At 42.4% G+C, this 22,853-nt stretch overlaps 1 protein-coding gene across 1 annotated transcript in view; it reads right to left on the bottom strand.

Moving 5' to 3' along the window:
- grhl1 (grainyhead-like transcription factor 1) overlaps positions 1-22,853 on the bottom strand; it is a 104,290-nt gene that overhangs the window by 63,101 nt on the left and 18,336 nt on the right. The window contains exons 3-9 of the mRNA XM_067984261.1: positions 20,839-20,906; positions 18,706-18,816; positions 15,498-15,879; positions 7,565-7,641; positions 5,952-6,105; positions 5,328-5,439; positions 2,015-2,109 (exon numbers count right to left, since the gene is read on the bottom strand). Coding sequence (XP_067840362.1) covers positions 2,015-2,109; positions 5,328-5,439; positions 5,952-6,105; positions 7,565-7,641; positions 15,498-15,879; positions 18,706-18,816; positions 20,839-20,906 — 999 coding nt within the window. The remainder of the gene's footprint in view (positions 1-2,014; positions 2,110-5,327; positions 5,440-5,951; positions 6,106-7,564; positions 7,642-15,497; positions 15,880-18,705; positions 18,817-20,838; positions 20,907-22,853) is intronic.

The raw sequence follows: 22,853 nt of genomic DNA, 5'->3' as shown, positions 1-22,853 counted from the left end.
TCTTGAGCTCATAATCTGGCCTGACACTCTAGAGCAGCATTGAGGAAATACTGTATTGTCGAAGGTGGTTACCTTCAGATCGAAGATCCTGTCCGCCTGCTCAGATGAACATTAAAAGATCCCTTGGCATTAGTTGAGGAACAACAAGGAGTTGTTCTGATCTCAATCAATACCATGAAAAATACATTAATTGGTCTTTCATCGGTTTGAGAGATCTTGCTTTGCACAAAATGGCTGTCCCATCTGTCTAATTGATGACAATCACTGCATTTCAAAGTCGGGGGCAGTGTTTGCCTTCTGGGGGGGGTCCCGCACAAAGGTACAGTTTGGAGCCCTTGCATTTTACTAGACAATGATACTAAACACTACCTACTTAATCTGGTGCCAAATCCGCATCAGCATTTGAGAAAAGAAAAGAATTCTCTGGAAGGGTCTCCACCCAAAACATTGATCTGTCTCTTCAAACACTGACCGAACCACTGCATAAATTCCAGCACTCGGTGGCTGAACTGCAAAGAGCTGAGTTCTAACCAGCCTGTATTTTTTTTTTTTAAGTCTGATGCATTTTTGGAGACATTTCTTAAATGAATGGGGCCTGAATGCTACCCAACAGCATGGGATAGGATGGGAAGGAACTTCCCAGCAACATGAGGGGGAAGGAATGAAGCGAGGAAGGGAAAGAAGGGGGCGGATGAAAGGGGAGGCGAGAGTAGGGAAGGGAGAGAGGCTGGAGGGAAAGAGGGAGGAAAATTCCCCAGCAGCTTGGAGGCTACTCTCTACCCTTAACTCTCCTCACACTTGCAGAAAATGAATCTTATTCCATGTTAGTGATTGTAAATTATGAATGAATGGAGAGGAGAAGGGTAGGGGAGGAGAACACTGATAACTCAGCTCCTGCATCCCTATAGCGTGGAGCCAGGTGAGCAGTATGCCCAGCTTAGAATGCATTACGTTTATATTTTAGACACGGATTAATGGCGGCTTTTACTTGTACACGAGTCCATTGGCGGAGACAAAGAGTTGCTGGCCGGTGAGACCATCTCAGGCACATAGCCGATGCCTCCGCTGATCAGAAGCCACGGATCCGCTCGGGGCCTGTGACTGGCTCAGAGCCCTGTGCAATTGCACGGCCCTAACACCGCCCCTGTTCAAAGTAATTCCTTGCATGTGAAGCGCTTTGAGATGTTTCTGAGATACATGAGAAAGTGCTGTATGAATGCAAGTGTTTCTGTGCATCCTTTTGGTGGTGCCCTGCACTATAGGCTGTGGCCCTTCACCTAGGTTTCCTAATAAAAACAAACTCATAAAATAGCTATTTACTCAGACACAGGCACATTAAAAAGTCACATTGTCTGTTAAAGTATCCTGAACAACATTTTATCAGCCTCGTAAAGAGAACCATGTATAATGGCATCATCATGTTAGTAACTGCAGTTGCTCACAAAAATTTGTAAATCAAGTTCTGATTGGCCCAAGAGCTCAGCTTGCCCGAGATGACAGCATTTTTTTTTAAAGCCACCACGAACATTTCAATCAAAGTATTTTTAAAAAAATATTTGGGTGAATTTTGTGCTCATCATGGTGAGGCAGGTCAGTGCTGGTGAAGGAACATAGCTGCACTCTTTGGTAGCCAGTGTCAGTCAGCAGTAGGCATTCCCAGGTTGGATATCATACAAGAGTAAAGGTCCCTCTCCTAATGATGATGTATACCAAATTACATACCATTTTGTGGTGTAGAGCTGCACCCACTAAGAACCAGGTTGAAATGACTAAACGCATCTAATGGTGGACTCTTAGAGGCACTAGAAAAAGAAGACCTTCCTCCTATTAGCAAAGGCTGGATTTGAACCCAGGTCCTAAAGATAAGGATCAAAGTGATGCGTTTACAGAAGCATTGATGGGGGCACAGCCAAGTCAAAATATTCACATTTGTGCCTTGTTGTCTGGTGAAAACCCAATGATGATAAAACAAAACAGACTGAAATACGTTGCCGTGCAGGGAATACAGTCCTACCTTAGCTTTATCATTGATGTCCCATGTAAAGGAGATGGCATTGAAAGCGATTTCTTCAATGTTACTAATTGTGTTGAAACTTTCTTTGTAATCAGCTGCAGGAAATCAACAGCAATAAGAAATTGTCATTTTTTTAAAACAGAGTTTAATAAGCCATCCCATATTTGAACTGTATAAACTTTGCCTCCACACACACATACCCCAAGACACAGACACACACATGCAGACACACAATATTTTGCCATTGCCAAAATTCCTGTCTGTACATTGATTCACCATTTTGCCAGTGGCCACACCACATGGAAAAGGATTTATATTTAAACTTGTGCTCCCAGCATGGAGTTTCACACACTGAAAGCACATATTAGGAATGCAGGTGTAGGGCTCAGTAGGCCCTGGAGGATTTTTGATCCATCAAAGTTAATGGCTGGAAAATCTCATAGGGCCCGCTGACCTCAATGTCCCAATTCTCAATGTGCGCTCCCGATGTGTGACACTCTACTTTGGGAGCACAAATTCATAAAATGCGTCCTTAAACTTACTTGATCCAAGAGAGAGTGCCCAAAGAAAAATACAATTTTAAACATTTTTTTTTAAGAAATTAAATTAGTACCAAAAAGGTTCAACTTTAGCCTCCTGGGGAACAGAATCAGTAATAAAAATTACGTTACCCAGTTCTTCTTTTCTTCCGAAGCTGAATTTACACAACTATCAAGCATTCCATACTACCTACATGAGCTTGTATTTTGGGGGGCTAAGGAGAATTTGAGTATACGGATGGGGCACATGAAGTGCTAATCTGCCCAGTTCCTGCTTGTATAATATTTTAGATTGCGTTGTTGCCATCAGACCCATCTGATTTTCATAGTGGTCTTGTTGCTTCACTAAGTACCCAAGAATTGGCGTTCTCTGGCAGTCTAGCTGGTAGGGGCCATATGTCTGGATTACCCATTCCAAATGGTCTCAGTGAAGTTTCAAAGCTGAGGGCCTAGGGGCTATCTGTCTGAAGCAGTCATTTTCTTAGCAGTTTGGGAGAGCTGGAGGGCAAGGAGGAGTTAACTGTCTAAATTAGACACTTACCTGGTGTCAAGGAAAGCTACTCATCTGAGTTGCTCATTTTGCTGACACTCTAGAGAGGCACTCCCCTCACACACTAGCAATTTGTGTCTCTTAAGAAGTCTAGATTCATTTAATCTTAATATTGGTGTCCAAGGTCTGTGTAAATCTGAATCTTGTCTCTTTATACCTTGCACCATGGCTCCTTCACTAAACTAAACATTTTGTCTAAAACATGTACCTCAGTATACATGACGTGTGCATGGCTCTCAAAGAAAGTTTCTACTGTGTTTACTTTTACCTTCAACTGTAAAGTTCTGTTGAGAAATCAATCCAGGGTTTCTCATGAAAAACTATTAAATATCCATTCAGGTCAGACTCATCTGTTTGGAAATGTAACAATAGCCACTGACGCCTTGCATGACAACCAGCTGTGCCTAACCTATAATTATTCAAGCTTTGCGAATTGGTGTTAGATTGCAAGATAAAACTTGTCTTTCAGCAGGAGGGGAAAGAAAGGAATTTGCATACATGTCAGCTTACGTCATCAACCTCCTCGTGACTATGACTAGAAATCTTCCTTAAAATCTTTGGTTATCAAGGATCATCTGGTCAAGCCTCCTGAATTAAAAGCATCCTCAGCATGACCCTGGACTTCTGCCTAGCTGCGGCCAGACATGCAGCCACTCTGATGACTGCAGTTGGACCCTGTCATCAGACAATATTGATTGATCCACTACAGGAAAATAACCCAATCCAAGAAAATCATGTATTCTCTCAGGCCGAATCAGGAGAACTTTAAAAATGAATCTGATTCCTTCTTCTGGCCCTCTGCCAACGGGCGTTGAGATCTAGGATCCTGTGCCCGGGAAGCACGTCATAACTTAAACACAACGCAAAAGATACGCACCTCATCCCAACCGAATATAGGAACTAATAAAGCCATGAGGACACAACCAAAGCCACCAGATGGTGAGTCTGTGGGTAACCTAACATTACCACTACTCTCTGGAATCAGTCCTCGGGGTCACACACAAGCCAAACCACAGAGAAAGACTCACTCGCAATCACACTGTACCATCTTGTACACTATGAATATAACAATGTGATAATATATGACAATGTACAATCTACCCCTGATAATTCAAAGTCATTTTTACCCCCCAAAATTTGAACTAAGCAACTTTGAATTAAGAGGAGTAGACTGTACTGTAACCAGAGAACAATTGCAATAAAAAAGAATCCTCAGCTGTAACTTACAATGGCTGAGACACCTTGTGTGTGGAAGTGAATTGTATTTGTTTCTCTACCAGTTTTTTCCTACTCAAGATGAGGAGGCATTAGCAACGCGGACATCGCAGGCGACCGAAGCCCTCACTACAAGCAGGCCGAAGCCTCATGAATCTCATGCAAATCGAGGTCCTATGATGAAATTAAGACCCTAGCGCGATATTAACTGGAGAAAAGACAAAGTCCCACCCGTCACCCGGCCCACGAGGTGAAATGTAGAGGGATTGGTTCAGAGCTGCAGGCTGTAGTATTTAAAGCTGCAGGCACTCAGTTCGGTGGCATCTGTGTGTTACCAATCTCGATGGAGGTGGAGTGAGTCGTGACTTTGGAAATCGCTTATTTTGCTTAGCTGTAATACTTCCTTTTGGATAGTTGCCCTCAATAAGCCGTGAAGCCTTATGATGGGTGGTGCAGGTGGAGCAGGAAGAAGAGCAACAGCAAAAGAGTCCTCAAGAAGCAGGAAGAACTACAGTTGGATTTCTGAGAAGACAGGTGAGGAGACCTGCTCGCAGAAGGCATCACCCACCCAACAGGGTCTGCAGGCTAAGGGTGACCTTTCTAGAAATGTCTGAGGAGCAGTGTCTGAGAAGGAAGCATTTCTCAAGGCAGCTAGTCTCTGACATTTGCATCCTCCTGCATGAAGACCTGCTGTGCCAAGGGGCCATGCCATGCCAGTGGCTGTAAAGGTGACAACCGCCCTGAACTTCTTTGCCTCGGGATTGTTCCAGGGTATTACTGTGGACATCTCACAGTCAGCCATCTATAAGTGCATGAAGGAGATGACCAATGCTTCATTTTCCAGGGCAGACTGATACATATTGTCTCCCATTGATGACCAGAGTCAAAATGAGAGACCAGTCCACAAGGGACAGTGTGGTAACATACTGCAGCACACCATCCCACTAAATGTTTAGTTCCTTAAACAAAGTGGTTTATATCTGAAGACAAGAAGATTCTGGTTCCATACCAATGTCAATGCAGCGCTGTTTTGCAGTGTGCTGCCGGGAGTGCCAGTATTTCCAGTGCCTGAGTTGCTCATCACGGACTTTATCATCACCAAAAACAATCATTATCACACTCTGAAAATAGAAGAAAATTCAGAATTATTTGTTATGATAAGAAAGTGCAAACTTTACCAGGACATTTATTCATAGAAAGAAAGTGATGTGTTTTGTCCTAAACTCTTCATCCAATCCTTTAAAAACATTGGGATAAATTTTGACTTTGTGCGATAGTGTAAAATGGATGATAGCGAGTTGGCAGCCCATTTTACATACCTCCCGAAGTCAATGGACATAAAAATCGGGAGGGATGAGAGTCAGGCTGCCCACTCGCCATCACCCATTTTACAATATTGCACAAAGTCAAAATTTATCCCACTTAAAGAGAGGGTGGGGCTTCAGCTAAGTAGTAAAAATATTTCACAAAATGGATGCTTCTTTCAAGGACTATGTCAAGAAGTGTTTTTTTAAAAACATTTGTTTCTTAAATAAATTAAAATGTTGTTACAGTACTACTACAGTTAACAATTAGAACAACTTATTACAATCAAATACACCTGAAATTCATACAAATTATTAATGACACGTACTCTGACTTTGCTCACTGGATGATGCATTTCTTTGTTGGAACCCACTTCTTTGAGTGTGATGGGATAAAACTGGCCCTTGTTCAGGTATGTCATGGTTCCATCACCTGTCTTCTGTTTAAGGGACTTGGAGGCTTCCAACACATATTCAAATGCACTGTAAAAAAGTAAATTAAAAAATGGAACCATATATCGAATGCTGTGTTATAAAGCTTTGCTTTACTCTACTCAGCTTACACATTTATTTCTTCCTTTACATTAAATACATGTATTTTCTCTTGGAAATAATTAACATGCAACCTTTGCTGGAAGTGCACATGGATGTCGAGTGAGGGAAGATTCAGGCTCGGCCCTGATACACTCCACTGTCGAATAGCCTGCTGACACTCGCTGTCTAGGCTCACACATGAAGAATGGTCAATTGGGTGAGGTATCAGAGGGTGACCAGCACCCATGGAACTGTACCTCAGGAAGGAGTTAATGCTTTCAGGAATAGAGGGGAGAGTAGGGGAAAAAATTGGTGGGAAAAAGTAATTCACAAACACTTATTTTCCAATAAACCTGCAGGGAGTATGGCACTGAGGTAGTCAAATGCTTCACAGAATAGACCACAATGGATCTTGTACCATCTGTGGAAGGCAGTGGGCACTGAGATGTGGGGTTGGATACATATTCTGGAGTTTTCCTTGATTACCTTTGGGGATCAGGGTGCACTTATGTATGACTTTCCTTTAGCAAATTAAATTGGTGGGGTGAAGTGCACGATAAGGTAGATTGCACTTGGACTGTGGTAGAAATGAGCTTGATGGGCTGAATGGCTTTTCCTGATTCCATGCTTTCCTACATTCTTATTGCTCATGGAACAACAAACACTCTTTGATAAACATCATTGAGCTTGGTATTGCCCTGACATTTGAACAGCCCTGAAAACATCTACAGAACATCTAGAAATCCTGGGAATCCCACAAAAGAAATGGTCCTGTCCTCTGTGCTCATCATGTGAAACATCGGTCTTTATTTATTACAAAGATCAAGCTACTGTGGAGGTGATGGTCATTGTAATACAGAGGGCACAAGTCATCATGAGGGTTTCTTGATTATTGCCAGTACATTGTCTCAGCTATGTACTTTCTGGTCCTGACACCTCAGAAAGATCAGCTACAGTTATTATGCCTGAGTAGCTATGGGTGTAGCCAACACTCTCTGATATTGAGTGGCATGTTGAAGTTTTGTTCAACAACTAATGGCTCACAGAAGGTAGTACTCATTGGATTCTGTGTTTCACAATAGATTCATAGAATGTTAAATCACAGAAACAGGCCATTTGATCCATCAAGACTTTGCTGATACTTTTCTCCACATGAGCCACCTAGGTCTAATCCTACTCTCCTGCTTAATGTGAGCTACTTTCTAGTTATCACATGCTATTGCTGGCTACATACATTGTATGAAGTCCTGTAACTCACCTTTGCACATAATGTTGGTTCTTTTTAGACTTGCAAGTGTTAGTAATTAAGAGACGACTGAATTATTTGAAATGCAATTATTAATACATATAATTATAGATATATATTAAGCGCCCACATAAAGATGAACAGAGTATTTTAAATACATACCTCATTCGATCAAAGGCATATTCCTCTGAACCCATTGTGGGCATTCGAATGTGGTGATCGGTAGGAAAACCAAACACCTGTTGGTGAAACAAAACATAAGAAACATGGAATGAGAAAAGGTCACTCAGCCTATGTCAACACTCCTTCCATCCACTTTGTACTATTTATCTTATCGTGGACTCCAATTTGTTTAACCTAAGTCTGAGGGAAAGTTCTGCAAATTGTCACCCTGACCCCAACCTATATTATTGAATGCCATAAATGGTATCTTCCTGGTCCCAGCAGTGCTGTAACTATTGTGTCCCATTCTTAACCAGACCTTCTTCAGTAAGAATGTATGGACTGAATTCGTGATTGCAGTTTTCAGCTTTCAAACAGAGTGGAGTTTCAATGTTCTATACACAATAAAATAGAATTTGGTTTTTGCAAAAGTCGATCATATTCTTTATTACATTTTGTACTGAACAACTTGCCCTTTTCACTAGCACCTTAACTAACTTCAGTCTGACCCACAAATAGGCTGATGCTGGTGAATAAACTTAATTATTTTTTTCCTTTAAATGATCAATAGTCTTCACTAAGTGCAGAAGCAAAAATTCTGTTTGTGCCTGTGTACGTACTACTTGCTCATCCAGGGTGGAATGTTAGAAATTTTGCTCCGTTCCTTGAGTCCTGGTGCTGCGGTCTGTGGAAGGCTGAGCACTGATGGTAGTGTCAGCTTGGTTCAGTTGGTAGCATTCTTCCCTCTGAAGCAGAAGATTGTGGGTTGAAGCCCAACTCCAGAACTTCAGTACATAATGTAGGCTGGCATGTCAGTGCAGCACTGAGGACTGCTGCATTGTCAGAGGTACCATCTTTTAAAATGAGATGGTAAAATGAGGCCCCTATTTGTGGACATTAAAGGACTCGTGACGTTATTTGAAGAAAAGCAGGTTGTTCTCGTGATATCACGGCCAACATTCTGCCTACTGCCAAAAAAAGTTTAACTGGTTATTTATCGCACTGCAGTTTTTGGGGATCACTTTGAGCAAAATGGCTGCTGCATTTGCCGAGATAGCAAGTGACTCCACATCAAAGTAATTCAGTGTATGCGAAGTGCCTTGTGATGTCCTGTGAGAAGGGATAAATGCAAGTTCTTTCCTTCTCTAAGTTGTGTAGAATGACTATGGGCTATAATTTCCTCCATTAACTTTAACAAAAAGCAAATGGGAGTACAAACCAGACAACACTACCTTATACTCATGGCTACCTTTTCACTAAAGTCGCCAAATAGAGGTAAATATACACCCACACATAATGCAAGTCCCCTTCCCATTAGTCAGCCTGCGTCTTATCCACCAGCTGTGATTATAGAGAAGGAAACAGGAGCCAGTGTCTGTGGTTTTCCATTTCTGCTCTCGCCAACCCGTGATTATACTCCCACACATTTTATTAGGCTGGTAAATACGAGCTAGTGAGAGCAGGAGCGGAATACCCAGCTTGTGTAGCATTTCATACTTTAATACAAAGTCCTGTTTGGATCGTCTGGAAGATCTGACCGCAAGGTGCTGTCACAGCATTTATGCTGGCCTCTACCCTGATTCTGTGGCAGTACTAAATCACCAGCCTGACACACCCCTATCAAAAAATGAAAAATAAAAATCATAGTCTTTGGGACATCCTGAGGTTGTGAGAGGTGCTATATCAATGCAAGTCTTTCTTCATTTCTTTCTTGTTGATGGCAACCACTTCAGAATTTTTTTAAAATTGAGAAACCTTGGCAAAAGGCCAAGGACTGTGGTACAGGTCATCAGTAAGATTGAAAAGAATAAGAGAAGGTGAGGCATATCAGGAAGTAGTGATTAGATGACATCAAGCATAGGTGTTAAAAGCCTATATAGATTGTAGAAGGGATAATAACAGTCCAGAGCATTTACCACTTAACCTTTCCAAAGGTCCAGTGTGCTCATAGGTGAGCTCATAGTGTTACAAGAGGTTAATTTTAGCTATAATTGAAGTTCAAATGTATGTGTTATAAAGTTTTCCTTCTTTTAAACATAAAGGAGGTGCCAACGCGCTTTACACCAATGAAATACTTTTGAGGTAGAGCCACTGGTGTAATGTAGGAAACGCGGGAGCCCACAAACAGCAATGTGATAATGACCAGATAATCTGTTTTAGTGATGTGGGTTGAAGGATCAATATTGGCCAGGATAGAGGGAAAACTCCCCTGCTCTTCTTCAAAATAGTGCCACGGGATCTTTTATGTCCACCTGAGGGGGCAGATGAGGCCTCGGTTTAACATCTCATCCAAAAGACGGTGCAGCACAGGTGGCCGATGCCATACCACTCATTTTGCGCTACTGCCCACGACCAATTTCTACCCCAAAATTTCTCCCGCTGTCCAGCGGTAAACTTCAGCGTAAGATCAGCAGAAACCCCAGAGAAACTACATAAATAACTCTTTACACTGGTTCTCCAGAGTTTAAACTGATCCTCTGAACAGCTGTAGTGGTAAAAGCAGTTTAGTTATTTATTACACAGTGTACTAGATTACTGTAAAAGGTTGTGGCAAGGGCTATTATGGAAATTTCTAATCAGACTAGGAAAGTTCCAGTTAATTATAGCCCTGGTGTGCTATTGCTCCATGTGATGGTGTAATTGTTCTATATTATGAAAAAAAACATGAAAATATTGAATAGTTGAAAATTGCTATCAGGCCCAACAATCCTATTCCTTTTGCTAGGTCTCAAACATGCCAACCTATCATCTCACCATATCTTTAAACCCCTTCGCTCTCTTTCTCTCACTTCCTCTCTAGAGACACATTTGATTGTCTCTGGAATTTATTTAAGATTTTGTTTCTCTCCAATTTTTTTCCGTGAATTTGTATTGTGATCAGAAGCAGTAACTCTGGCTGTTTTTTTTTCCTTTTCCAGCCAATTGTAGCAAACCTATTACTGGCATGGCTGAGAACAGCCAACTCAGAACAGACCAGGGATTAATTCTGGGACTCTCCTGGTCTGATGACTCAGAGACTCAAACTCTGAGCCATCAGGGTGATCCTATGCTATCCATTTCAATTGTCTCCCCTGGTAACTTTTTTCACAACTCTATTAACCATCGAGTAAAAAAGTTCAGCCGGACTTTTCTTCTATTCTTAACTTGTACATTTTTAACTAAAATGTTTAACTAATGTTGCTACTTTTGCAAGGTTATTGCAAGTGAGTGTAACTGTTCATCAATGTATAGGACATATAGGTGATCAGCCTCTGGAAATCTCCTTCCATAGACCACATAAAGCTTACTGCATCCAGTAAGGAAGAATAACCAGGTAAGCTACTGCATATTTTGTATTAGTAGTTAATGTAGCTCTCAAATGGTAGTACAACAGCTCAAAGGCCTCTGTACCAGATCAGGTTCTTCCTTTGGGGACCTTTTGACTTGAATAGGCCCTATTATATAATAATTTATCTTAACAGTTTGATTGAGACTTAAGGGTAGAAATTGATTATGGCCAGTTTCTGGCATGGAATGTACTCCCCAGCCGGGAGGCCGAGGATTTCCTCATATGCTGAATTTGGGCGATCTGCCTCCACACGCAGCTCGCCCATTTTGTCTGCATAAATGACAGGCCAATTGCCAACAACAGCCCGAAGGTAAGTCCCGGAACTGAGGGAGGTGTAGTGGCAACGGCAGGGGGACGACCACAAATACTGTGGAATCAGGGGAGTACTCCTGCTCCTCCTGGTTCCACAGCAATGTTTTAGGATTATTTATTTTTTTAAATACTAAAATTCTGTTGGTGACCACTGCTTAGGCTGTAGCGGCCACTGAATTACATTGAAACTACAGCATAGAAACAGGCCAGTCAGCCCAACAGGTCTATTCCAGCATTTATGCTCCACATGAGCCTCCTCCCTCCCTACTTCAACTAACACCATCAGCAAACCCTTTTATTCCTTTCTCCCTCGTGTACTTATCTAGCTTCCCCTTAAATGCATCTACGCTAGTCGTCTCAACCATTCCTTGTGGTAGCGAGTTCCACATTCTCACCTGGGTAAAGAAGTTTCTCCTGAATTCCCAATTGGATTTATTAATGACTAATAATCCTGAGCGGGTCAGGTCTGATGCCTGCCCTGCTCATCGCAGACCAATTTCTGGAAGGTGGCCCAAAACAGGTGTTAGGAAACCTTACATATGTAAATGAGGGGCTTAATGCTTGGCTGCCTGAAAAATGGACCGAATCAAATTCAGGGCACTCGCCTTTCAGGCATCCTTGAGGCACAGGACGATAGTCACCAAAATTGGGACTCGTAACGCTCATTTTATGCCCATGAAACAGGCGCAATAAAGTCCAATTTTCACCCCCTAGGTTTTTGAAAGCAACTGAAATATTTTGTCAATGTGTAGTAATGAAATTATACAATATAGCAACAAGGACAAACTAGGCAAAAAACTGAAATGGCAGTGAAATGGATAAAGAGAGTAATTATTTTGGCTTTAGCTCCAGCGTAATGATTTAAAAAAAGATTTGGTTCTGGCCCATAAGAAATAGGAGCAGGAGTAGGTCATACGGCCCCTCGAGCCTGCTCCGCCATTCAAGAAGATCATGGCTAATCTTCAACCTCAACTCCACTTTCCTACTCAATCCCCATATCCCTTGATTTCTGTAGAGCCCAAAAATCTATTGATCTCAGCCTTGAATATACTCAACGACTCAGCATCCATAGACCTCTGGGGTAGAGAATCACAAAGATTCACCACCCTCTGAATGAAGAAATTTCTCCTCATCTCAGTCCTAAATAGCTGACCCCTTATCCTGAGACCGTGCCTCCTAGTTCTAGACTCTCCATCCAGGGGAAACAATCTCTTAGCATCTACCCTGTCAAGCCCTCTCAGACTCTTGTATGTTTCAATAAGATCACCTCTCATTCTACTAAACTCCAGAGAATATAGGCCCATTCTACTCAATCTCTCCTCAGAGGACAACCCTCTCATCTCAGGAATCAATCTAGTGAACCCTCGTTAGACCACCTCTAAGGCAAATATACCTTTCCTTAGGCAAGACGACCAAAATTGTATTCAGTACTCCAGGTGTGGTCTCACCAAAGCCCTGTACAATTGCAGCAAGACTTCCTTACTCATGTACTCCAACCCCCTTGCAATAAAGGCCAACATGCCATTTGCCTTCCTAATTGCTTGCTGTACCTGCATGCTAACTTTGTGTTTTTTGTACAAGGACACCCAAATCCCTCTGAACACCAACATTTAATAGTTTCTCACCATTTAAAAAATATTCTGTTTTTCTATTCTTTCTACCAATTGAATAACCTCATTTCCCCACATTAAAACTGGCAGTATTTCAAGCTCTGTATATATAATGAGTGGAAGAATGTAGTATATTTTGTTAAATGGGACAAGGTACAAATAAGTTTAAAGACAGGATGACAGAATGTGATTTAATTATAAAACCACACATTTCTCTCAGAATACTCAGGAACAATTCTCACGTCCTACATTAGGTGGTGAGTGAACAACATCCAGATGGTTGACTGTTTCAATCAACGGGAAACTTTTTTCCCCCCCACAAAATAGCGACATTTTCATTTGTAAAATGCTATAATTATAAGGTAACAATGAATTTATAGAGGGAATTGGTTTCCGTACAGATTCCAGCTAATTCGAATGCACAAAGTCAGCAGAAGCAATTAGATGAAAAGTACACTTTCCTGCATAATAAGTCATTGCACTAGTGCTATGTAAATGCAAGCATTTCTTTCTTAAATCAGAGATCACTTTAAAAAAGAAATTATAGGCCATTCATTTTGTTTCGTTGTTTTTACCCTCTCTGTAAGTCCCTTCATGTCACACACCATTTTAAGGAGATTACTTTCTCCCCAGCCTCTGTTAATATTTGAGTGAGTGCTGACTGTGTTAACTCACTCCTAGATTTCCTCCCCTGCCATGTGTGAAAGAGCCTTGAGGTAGAAATTGGACCTTGTTGCATGCATTTCACGCAACAAAGCATAATTTTAGGGACCAACGTCCAAAGCCCCAGGGACACCTGAGAAATGTCTGACTCAAAATTTGTTCAGGCCATTCTTCAGGCATCTCTGGTGGCCACCTAAAACTGCTGTTAGGTCCCTAAAAATTGTAAATGAGGACCCTATTGGGCAGTGATGAGCAGGGCAGGCATCAAGCGGCAGAATTCTTCAGCGGCCACCAACTTAAGGTAAGGTTTTGAGGATTTGTTTTGTTGAAAACCTCCCTGTGGAGCCAATCATCACCTTCCCCTCCGCCAGTACTTAAGAGGTAAGCGGCCTGATATTCCTCGAAGTAAATACATGAGCTGCTTGCGCAAACATTTTTGACTTGGCCCGAGGCCCAATTTCGGGCCAGTCTCGGACCTCGTGCTGCCTGCGCAGCGCCAATTCTGAGCTCAAAGTCAGGCCCAGACAAATTTCCACCCCCTTGTCTCATACCTCCCCCACAGCACCACTGAGATAGGGAACTTGAGGATAACTGCAAACACAGACTTGCATACATGTTCCTGAATGCTGCATCTCTGAAGCACTCAAAGTCACAAATGACACTTTTCTCAAAATCTAATGAAATGGTTTTTGTTACTGAGGTGCCAAGTCTCATTCTGCCAGCACCTCCTTGCACTCCCAGGGCTGAATGTTTCTTTTAATTTCAGCTTATGTGTGAGGAGGATGAAAAATCTCCCAGTATTGTATTACAGTGGTGATGCTACTGCAATATCAGTAGTAGTTTTATTATTGCAATAAAAACATTCTAAATAAAAACTTAAAACCTTCACTTCTGTTTCTTTTCTCTTTTTCCTTATTCTCTCGTTCTTCCTAGTTTCTTTTCTCATATTCATTATTTTGACTTTTATTTTACCTTATTTCTTAATTTTAATTACTTAAAAGCAACATCCTGTTTTTCCTGTATCTTCACTATCCCACTGTCCATGTGGAAACTGACACCCAGGTAAGTCAAATTTAGTCCCTAATTGGCAGAATATCCATCCCAAAGGCTGGTTTTCCAGCTGATTAGGAAACTGAAGTTTAAACTCCAATCTGGTTACACCATCTGGTTGAAATCATAACAGTCAATTCAAAAGAAACAGGGTAAGGAGGACAAATAAGAAAAACATTGCAATATAAACCCGGTCATGCCCCAAGACAAGGAACATTCCTGTAGTCTCAGTTGCTCCCACTGAGGCAGCTGGCAACCAATCACATTTTGTCCAATTATTCAAGTAGAAGCCAACCATCCACAGAAAGGCAAAGAGGAAGGATGTGAAGACAGTGGGTAAGGAGGAGTTTACAGTAAGGAGGAGTCACAAAGATCCCACAGGTTCACTGGGGGTGAAATTCATCTCGGCGATAGCAAATCAGCAGCTCATTTTACCCTCTGCCCGGTTTCTTTTTTCCAATGAAGTCAAGTGGGTGGGGGGGTAAAAGGGGCAGCCGATTCACTATCGCCTGTTTTGCACTACTGCCAGAGATGAATTTCACCCCCAGTGATTTAATGGTTACTGAGTAAACTCAGTAAGCAAATTACATGGCACATAAAGATTCAGCTTTAACTAACAAAGCTGTGAATGCTTTGTGTCGTGGTCTATTGGAACACCACTTTATGGCACAATGGATTCATGAGACACAGGTTCAATTCTTCCCATCCAATTCTGCCGAGTTCTCAATCTCAATCACCCTGCTGTGGGGTAGCATCAGCGAGGATGGAAATTTAGAGCAGCGGTCATCCCAGGCCCACTCATACATACCTCAAAGAGCAGGCTCAGAGTGGTAATCAGAGGGGATCATCTCCCACCTGCCCTCAGGGCAACCAGAGATAAAATAGAATGTCATTATTCCATCATAAAAGAGGAAAAGAAAGAATAAAGTTACGTCATGCCATACAATAAATAAGTATACCACTGGTTTACCTCTTGAGGTCCTTCCTTGAATGTCTCTGTAAAGGTGGTGTCAGGAGTCCTTCTTTGTGAAGACTGTGCAGATGAGGTGAAGTGGTCACCGTGCAGATTTCTGTCATAGGTGACTATGCGCTCAGGAGGCTCGCCACAGTACACCGCTGGTGGGATACCCACTGAAAAGTTATTGGGGTGCATTTCCGTTTTGATGGAATGAGTCGGTACCGTTGTGACGGAGACAGTGACAGTAGTATCTGGGGCTGTAAACTGACTTACTTTGTCGTGGCCTATGGGGTTACTGGGCAACACCAAATTGACAGGCAAAACTTTCAGTTGTTGCACTCGGCTGTTTGCCGTGGAAATGACTGGCTGATCTGTGACAGACTGTATGCAATTCCTTAAAAAAAAAACAGAAGATAGTTTCAAAAATATTGTAATACAACAATGATGTAGTAAACCACTCATCGTACATTCAGGCTGTCTTCTCAACTTGTTCTTTCCTTCTTTCAAAATGCGCAGACTCTATTTTAACACTGGGGGATAGATTTTGACTGGTGGAGCGCAATGGTCGGCCGTTCATTCCGGCGGAGAAGTCGCCCCCGTGATTTTGAGACACCGGCTTCATTTACATTCACCAGGCCAGCCACGGGGCGCCAAACGGACATTCTGACACAGCTCGCCAGATTCAGCACAGGAAAACAGGCCGGAACTGCCACCAGGAAGGTAAGTTGCGGTGAGGGGGGGAATAAAATCACTATTGCAGAGGGTGGGGTCCCATGGCAGCAGAAATCCAGATTATTTTTGTGGGCCCCGGTAGGTCCTGCACTGCACAGGCTCTGACAGTTCCTATTGAAAATGGCAATCGGGGTCCTGTTTACGTCTTGGGCCCGGATAGCCATATTAAAAGTGGCCCATCGCCTGAATCAGGCTAGCAGTTTGGACACCCGGAGGTCGACCCCTTTTAAAATGGAGCCGGCTCCATCACTGGTGTTAATGGGCAGTAAGGCTACCGGTCCCATTTAGTGGCCACTACTGCCCCGTTAATGCCAGGCGAGGCCATTCAAAGCTGACCCATAGTTCTTATTATCAAATGTTACCATTACCGTAATTAAATGGTCATGAAGTTAATTGAAGAGGAAGGCTTTATCAATCTGATTTTAAAATCAAAATGTGACGCAAACGCTGTAATTGTTTTCCTGTCCTCACAATTCCAGCATTCCCCAAAGATTTGTGGAAAGATTAGGGCATTCATAGGCTGTCGACAAAAGCAGAGCAAGAATGCCATGCAAATGAATGGAAATATCCCAACTCTGCCACTTGCTACAGAATTGACACTGATTTAGAAGAAGGAAGCAGTGAATAAAAAAAAAGTAATCTTCCTGAAAGACCTGTGGACTGTGAAGTAGCTCAGGAGGGGACGCTGACACTGGGGGGAGGGAGGGGGTTCTTAGACATTGTACATAAGAGCAAGAATTCTAAAATGGGTTTATTTATAAAGCAAAAATACACATCACACAGGTAATTTATTTCTGTTTCTACTAAAAATATGAAAGATGCATAATTGATGTAATAACAGTCCCAGAGAACTGACTCAACAACACAATAAATATTACATGTAATGAGACATCTCTTCTGATACAGCATGACATTGTACAGTCAGTCAGGGGTTATTCCCATATTATCAATAGCCAATTTTAGAAAAAGCCTTGCCCTAGATTATTCAGTCACCACTCTGCAATGTTATTTGACTAACCTGTATTTCTAGCTTTTCCTGTTTTTATTTCCCATATTTATTTATTTTTAAAAATGTCACATTTCAGCACTTGGTCTGCCAGCACTCCACGACTTTCCACAGCCCAGCCTCAAAACACTGGAAGATGGCAGTGATGCTAATTATTACTATATGTTCTTACTCTGAAATAAGTTTTTAAAAACAATAAACACAGAGAATGTATTTTCTGAGCTGGTATTTGACAAATAATGCTGTTGTAGTGACCTTTCCAGAGCATTCCTTTAAAAAAGTCAGTATAAAAATGGAGATTCTTATACAATAAATATTTTAATTAATATTGATAAATGGAGCAATACACTTTTTACAAATGTGATTATCTTTGCCCCTTCCATCGCAAAGAACATGACTCATACTGGGGTACAATCCACAGATGGCATCATTGATGCGCGAGCCTAGAAAGTGCGTGTCAGCAGACTGTTCGACTGTGGAGGTCATCACAGCCCATGCACATGTCATTTCCACCTAGTTTACTGGATACTATTCAGGAGCAGGAAGCCTGGCTGATTCTTCCCCCTCACTAGCCCTACGGTTCTGAAGCAAATTTTAGTACCCCTATCAACTAAATTAGCATAGACCAAGGCTAAAACCTAGGACCTCTAATATTTCCACATCACCACAATTCTGATCTCTGTATAATTAGTCTCACCACTTAATGTGCATATTTTAATATACAGTAGTGCATATAGATTTCTAGCAGAGCTGACGTATGTGTCATTTTAGAATGGATACATTTCTCTACACTATGTATATACACATTTCAGTTTATCTTCTAATTTATCAATTAAAAGATTCAGGGCAGGAAATCCAATTTTTTTTAAATGGTGAAATGCTTGTAAATTTTTGATGAAACAGTTGCAATTTTTATTTCCTGACCCCTAAAAACTGCAATACTTGCAACAAAATCAGAGTTTACATGAAGTAGAAAGCATTCTCTAAAGCCCATAATTCCAAGCAGCGTTAGAGGTACCCTGACAATTCAGATGACCAAAGGGGACCACAGTGTTATTCCAGAGCAAAGAACCAATCAAGAAGCACTCTGAATAATTAATTGGAAAGAAGGGGGAATAATGTAATGAAAGGTTCGCCACTAATTTTCAGTAAGTACGATAAACATACCTGAAACACCTCACAACATAATTTAACATCTCTTTGTAGATCAAATGTTATCACCCCTATAGGTCGACTGTGTTGAATGAGTAAAACTTGAGCTTTAACAGAATAAAGCATGATTCAGTAACACAATTAGCAGTACATTTGTCTCCTGACCAGAAAGTTGCAGGTTCAAGTCTCAGGGCTGACTAGTACTCAAATCTGCCTAGCTCACTTGGTTGAGGTTTGTTAGTTCTGAACTAGACTCCCAGATGGAGCACCACATAACAACAGCCATTGTGTATCAGAGGAATGAAATAAAACCCGATGCTGCCAGCTCACCCTGTTTGAATTGTGCCTCCTTCTGGACGATTGTAAAGCATCATTGATGCTGGCTGCATGCCAGATCGCACTGCCCTTCTAGCTCGAGGAGGATGCATGAGGGTGAGCAATCTTCAATGAGTAAAATAAAATGGAGAAAAATAATAACATTTTACAATTAAAAAAAGAACAGAATAAAATACGTTCATCAGATGTCACTGCCACTTTGGGTAATTATTCATAATCTGCATTCATCATTTTGTAGCACAGAAGTTCCTGGGATTGCTGGTCAGTCTTTCAAATTTGTTCAAAGAATTGCGAGTGGTAGTCATGTGTCAACAATTTACGATTCTTTATGAATAATAAGGTATGTACGATTCAGCCTATCAAGTCTGGTGGATCCACAGACTGTATGTAATTTACCTTTTTGTGGGCTCCTCCTAACCCACTCAAACTTCTGAGGGAAGCAACCAACCGCAGGTAAAACCTTCGAGAAGATAAAACTCTTGTGAAACTTCTACATGATCTCTGAATTTACTCAACCAAACTCCAGGACATCAGCCCAACAGGCTGTTCAATTGTGATCAGCCTCAGTCCACAGATGACAACATTTCTGTCACCACTGGAGCATAGGAACCATTGTGTCACCTAGAAACTGCTCTTAGCCGAGCACAGAAGGAACAAAACATTTACATCTCTCCTTTTAAAGATTGGGTACTTCTGAACCTCGATAGACAAAATTGGGACAATTCCACAATTACTCAATTTCAGTCCTATCCCTATGGCTTAGATCCCAAATGACTCACATTGGGGGTCATTTTAACTATCAGCGATAGTGTAAAATGGCTGATATCGGATCGGCCGCCCGTTATACACCTCTCCCGTTGAAGTCAAAGCCGATATCACCTATTTTACACTATCGGCAAAAGTTAAAATTACCCCCAATTTGAGTCATTGATAATATTGGCAAATGCACTAAAATACAGAATCCGCCATCCTCCATTATCTGCAGAATTAGCACAATATTTAACAAGTGAGGCATCATATTCAGACTGCTGTGCGCTGATGGTCTTGAGAGTTTCTGTTGGATCTTCCATAGCATTGCTCATGGAGAGTCCGGGGTTTGGAACATCCATACAACCTTTAGCTACTAAACTGATCAGTCCCTTTAACGCTACTGATCAAAAAATTGACAAATCTAGATCATTGTAGATGGCTGTAAATTTCAGATTCCAAGTCAATGACTGGGTTTCTTTTTAAAAAAAAAGATTGTTTTGCATCTGCAACAAACTGTAATGTCTGGTGTGCGACAGATGGAATGTGAATGATTTGTGCTCACAATATGTTCACATATATGGATGATATATTAGGGCCAAAAATCTGCAGCTGTTCCGGCAGGAGACCACAGGAATGGCTGGGACCTGGCTAAGCCAGGTTCCGATCTAGCACTAAAGTTTGCAGGATGACTTTGTGGAGCCTGAGTTTCCACCCATCAATGTAAGGGGGCGCGTGTTTCAGCACCCCGGATCTACTGGTGCACGGACAGCCCTGGTATTACGAGCTGACCCACCTGCGGAAGTCAGATCTATCAGGAGGGTCCAGGCCAAGATTGTGGATGTATGGAAAGGATAAAAGAAAATGAAGTGGGATACCCATTCCTGAGCACCACTCAGTAAAGCCTGCTGGAAAATGTTCGGTTCAGAATGCCCTTATGGTTAAACAGGCCACCAACACTTGCTGTCTGAGCTCACACAAGAAGAAAAGCTACTTGAGATTTAATAGAGCTGTTGAAAATTCTGAAGAGTTTTGATAGAGTAAATAAGAAGAAACGGCTTCCACTGGCAGGGGGGTCGGTAACCAGAGGACACAGATTTAAGGTAATTGGCAAAAGAACCAGAGGGGAGATGAGAATTTATTTTACGCAGCGAGTTGTTATGATCTGGAATGCAGTGCCTGAAAGGGTGGTGGAAGCAGATTCAGTAGTAACTTTCAAAAGGGAATTGGATAAATACTTAAGAAAAATTTGCGAGGGAGCGGGACTAATTGGATAGTTATTTCAAAGAGCTGGCACAGGCACGATGAGCCAAATGGCCTCCTTCTGTGCTGTATGATTCTAAACATATATCAATAGTTATAATACTTCTGCATCTCTACCTTTTATTGTGCTCAGAGTCAGTATTGGAATTTTTTTCTGGTGGTATATTCCTCTTCTCCCTGGGAACCTTAAAAAAAAAGTACAAAAGTATTAAGATGCATCTGTATAAATGTGACAAACAGCATTTTACTGGAACGAAATCAGGGCAAATTGTATTTTCTGTGAGTAGTTGCTGTACGTCCAGAAAATGCCTACTTTTGTGCACTACTAGTCGGCCCCTCGTCACTCACAGTTTTGAGCGAAGCAACACGGGAGCAAAACTTATTTGACCTCGTCCTCATCAATCTACCTGTCGCAAATGCATCTGTCCATAACAGTGTTGGTCGGAGTGACCACCGCACAGTCCTCATAGAGACAAAGTCCCATCTTCGCACTGAAGATACCATCCAACGTGTTGTGTGGCACTACCACCGTGCGAAATGGGATAGATTCAGAACAGACCTAGCAGCTCAAAACTGGGCATCCATGAGGTGCTGTGGGCCATCAGAAGCAGCAGAATTGTATTCCAGCACAATCTGTAACCTCATGGCCCGGCATATTCCTCACTCTACCATTACCAAAAAGCCAGGGGATCAACCCTGCTTCAATGAGGAGTGTAGAAGAGCATGCCAGGAGCAGCACCAGGCGTACCTAAAAATGAGGTGCCAACCTAGTGAAGCTACAACTCAGGACTACATGCACGTTAAACAGCAGAAGCAACATGCTATAGACAGAGCTAAGCGATTCCACAACCAACGGATCAGATCAAAGCTCTGCAGTCCTGCCACATCCAGTCGTGAGTGGTGGTGGACAATTAAACAACTAGCGGGAGGAAGAGGCTTTGTAAGTATCCCCATCCTCAATGATGGCAGAGTCCAGCACGTGAGTGCAAAAGACAAGGCTGAAGTGTTTGCAACCATTTTCAGCCAGAAGTGCCGAGTGGATGATCCCTCTCGGCCTCCTCCCAATATCCCCTCCATCTTAGAAGCCAGTCTTCAGCCAATTCGATTCACTAAACGTGATATCAAGAAACGGCTGAGGGCACTGGATACAGCAAAGGCTATGGGCCCCGACAACATCTCGGCTGTAGTACCGAAGACTTGTACTCCAGAACTAGCTGCGCCTCTAGCCAAGCTGTTCCAGTACAGCTACAACACTGGCATCTACCCGACAATGTGGAGAATTGCCCAGGTATGTCCTGTCAACAAAAAGCAGGACAACTCCAATCCGGCCAATTAACGCCCCATCAGTCTACTCTCAATCATCAGCAAAGTGATGGATGGTGTCGTCAACAGTGCTATCAAGCAGCACTTACTCACCAATAACTTGCTCACCTATGCTCAGTTTGGGTTCCACCAGGACCACTCGGCTCCAGACCTCATTACAGCCTTGGTCCAAACATGGACAAAAGAGCTGAATTCCAGAGGTGAGGTGAGAGTGACTGCCCTTGATATCAAGGCAGCATTTGACCGAGTGTGGCACCAAGGAGCCCTAGTAAAATTGAAGTCAATGGGAATCAGGAGGAAAACTCTCCAGTGGCTGGAGCCATACCTAGCACAAAGGAAGATGGTAGTGCTTGTTGGAGGCCAATCATCTCAGCCCCAGGACATTGCTGCAGGAGTTCCTCAGGGCAGTGTCCGAGGCCCAACCATTTTCAGCTGCTTCATCAATGACCTTCCTTCCACCATAAGATCAGAAATGGGGATGTTCGCTGATGATTGCACAGTGTTCAGTTCCATTCACAACCCCTCAGATAATGAAGCAGTCCGAGCCCGCATGCAGCAAGACCTGGACAACATCCAGGCTTGGGCTGATAAGTGGCAAGTAACTTCGCGCCAGACAAGTGCCAGGGAATGACCCTCTCCAGCAAGAGAGAGATTCTAACCACCTCCCCTTGACATTCAACGCCATTACCATCACCGAATCCCCCACAATCAACATCCTGGGGGTCACCATTGACCAGAAACTTAACTGGGCCAGCCATATAAATGCTGTGGCTACAAGAGCAGGTCAGAGGCTGGGTATTCTGCGGTGA

Source organism: Heptranchias perlo, chromosome 5 (assembly GCF_035084215.1).
Source record: "Heptranchias perlo isolate sHepPer1 chromosome 5, sHepPer1.hap1, whole genome shotgun sequence".
Lineage (NCBI taxonomy): Eukaryota > Metazoa > Chordata > Chondrichthyes > Hexanchiformes > Hexanchidae > Heptranchias > Heptranchias perlo.
Note: the sequence above shows the minus strand (reverse complement) of the source record. Positions and strands in the feature narration are given on the sequence as shown.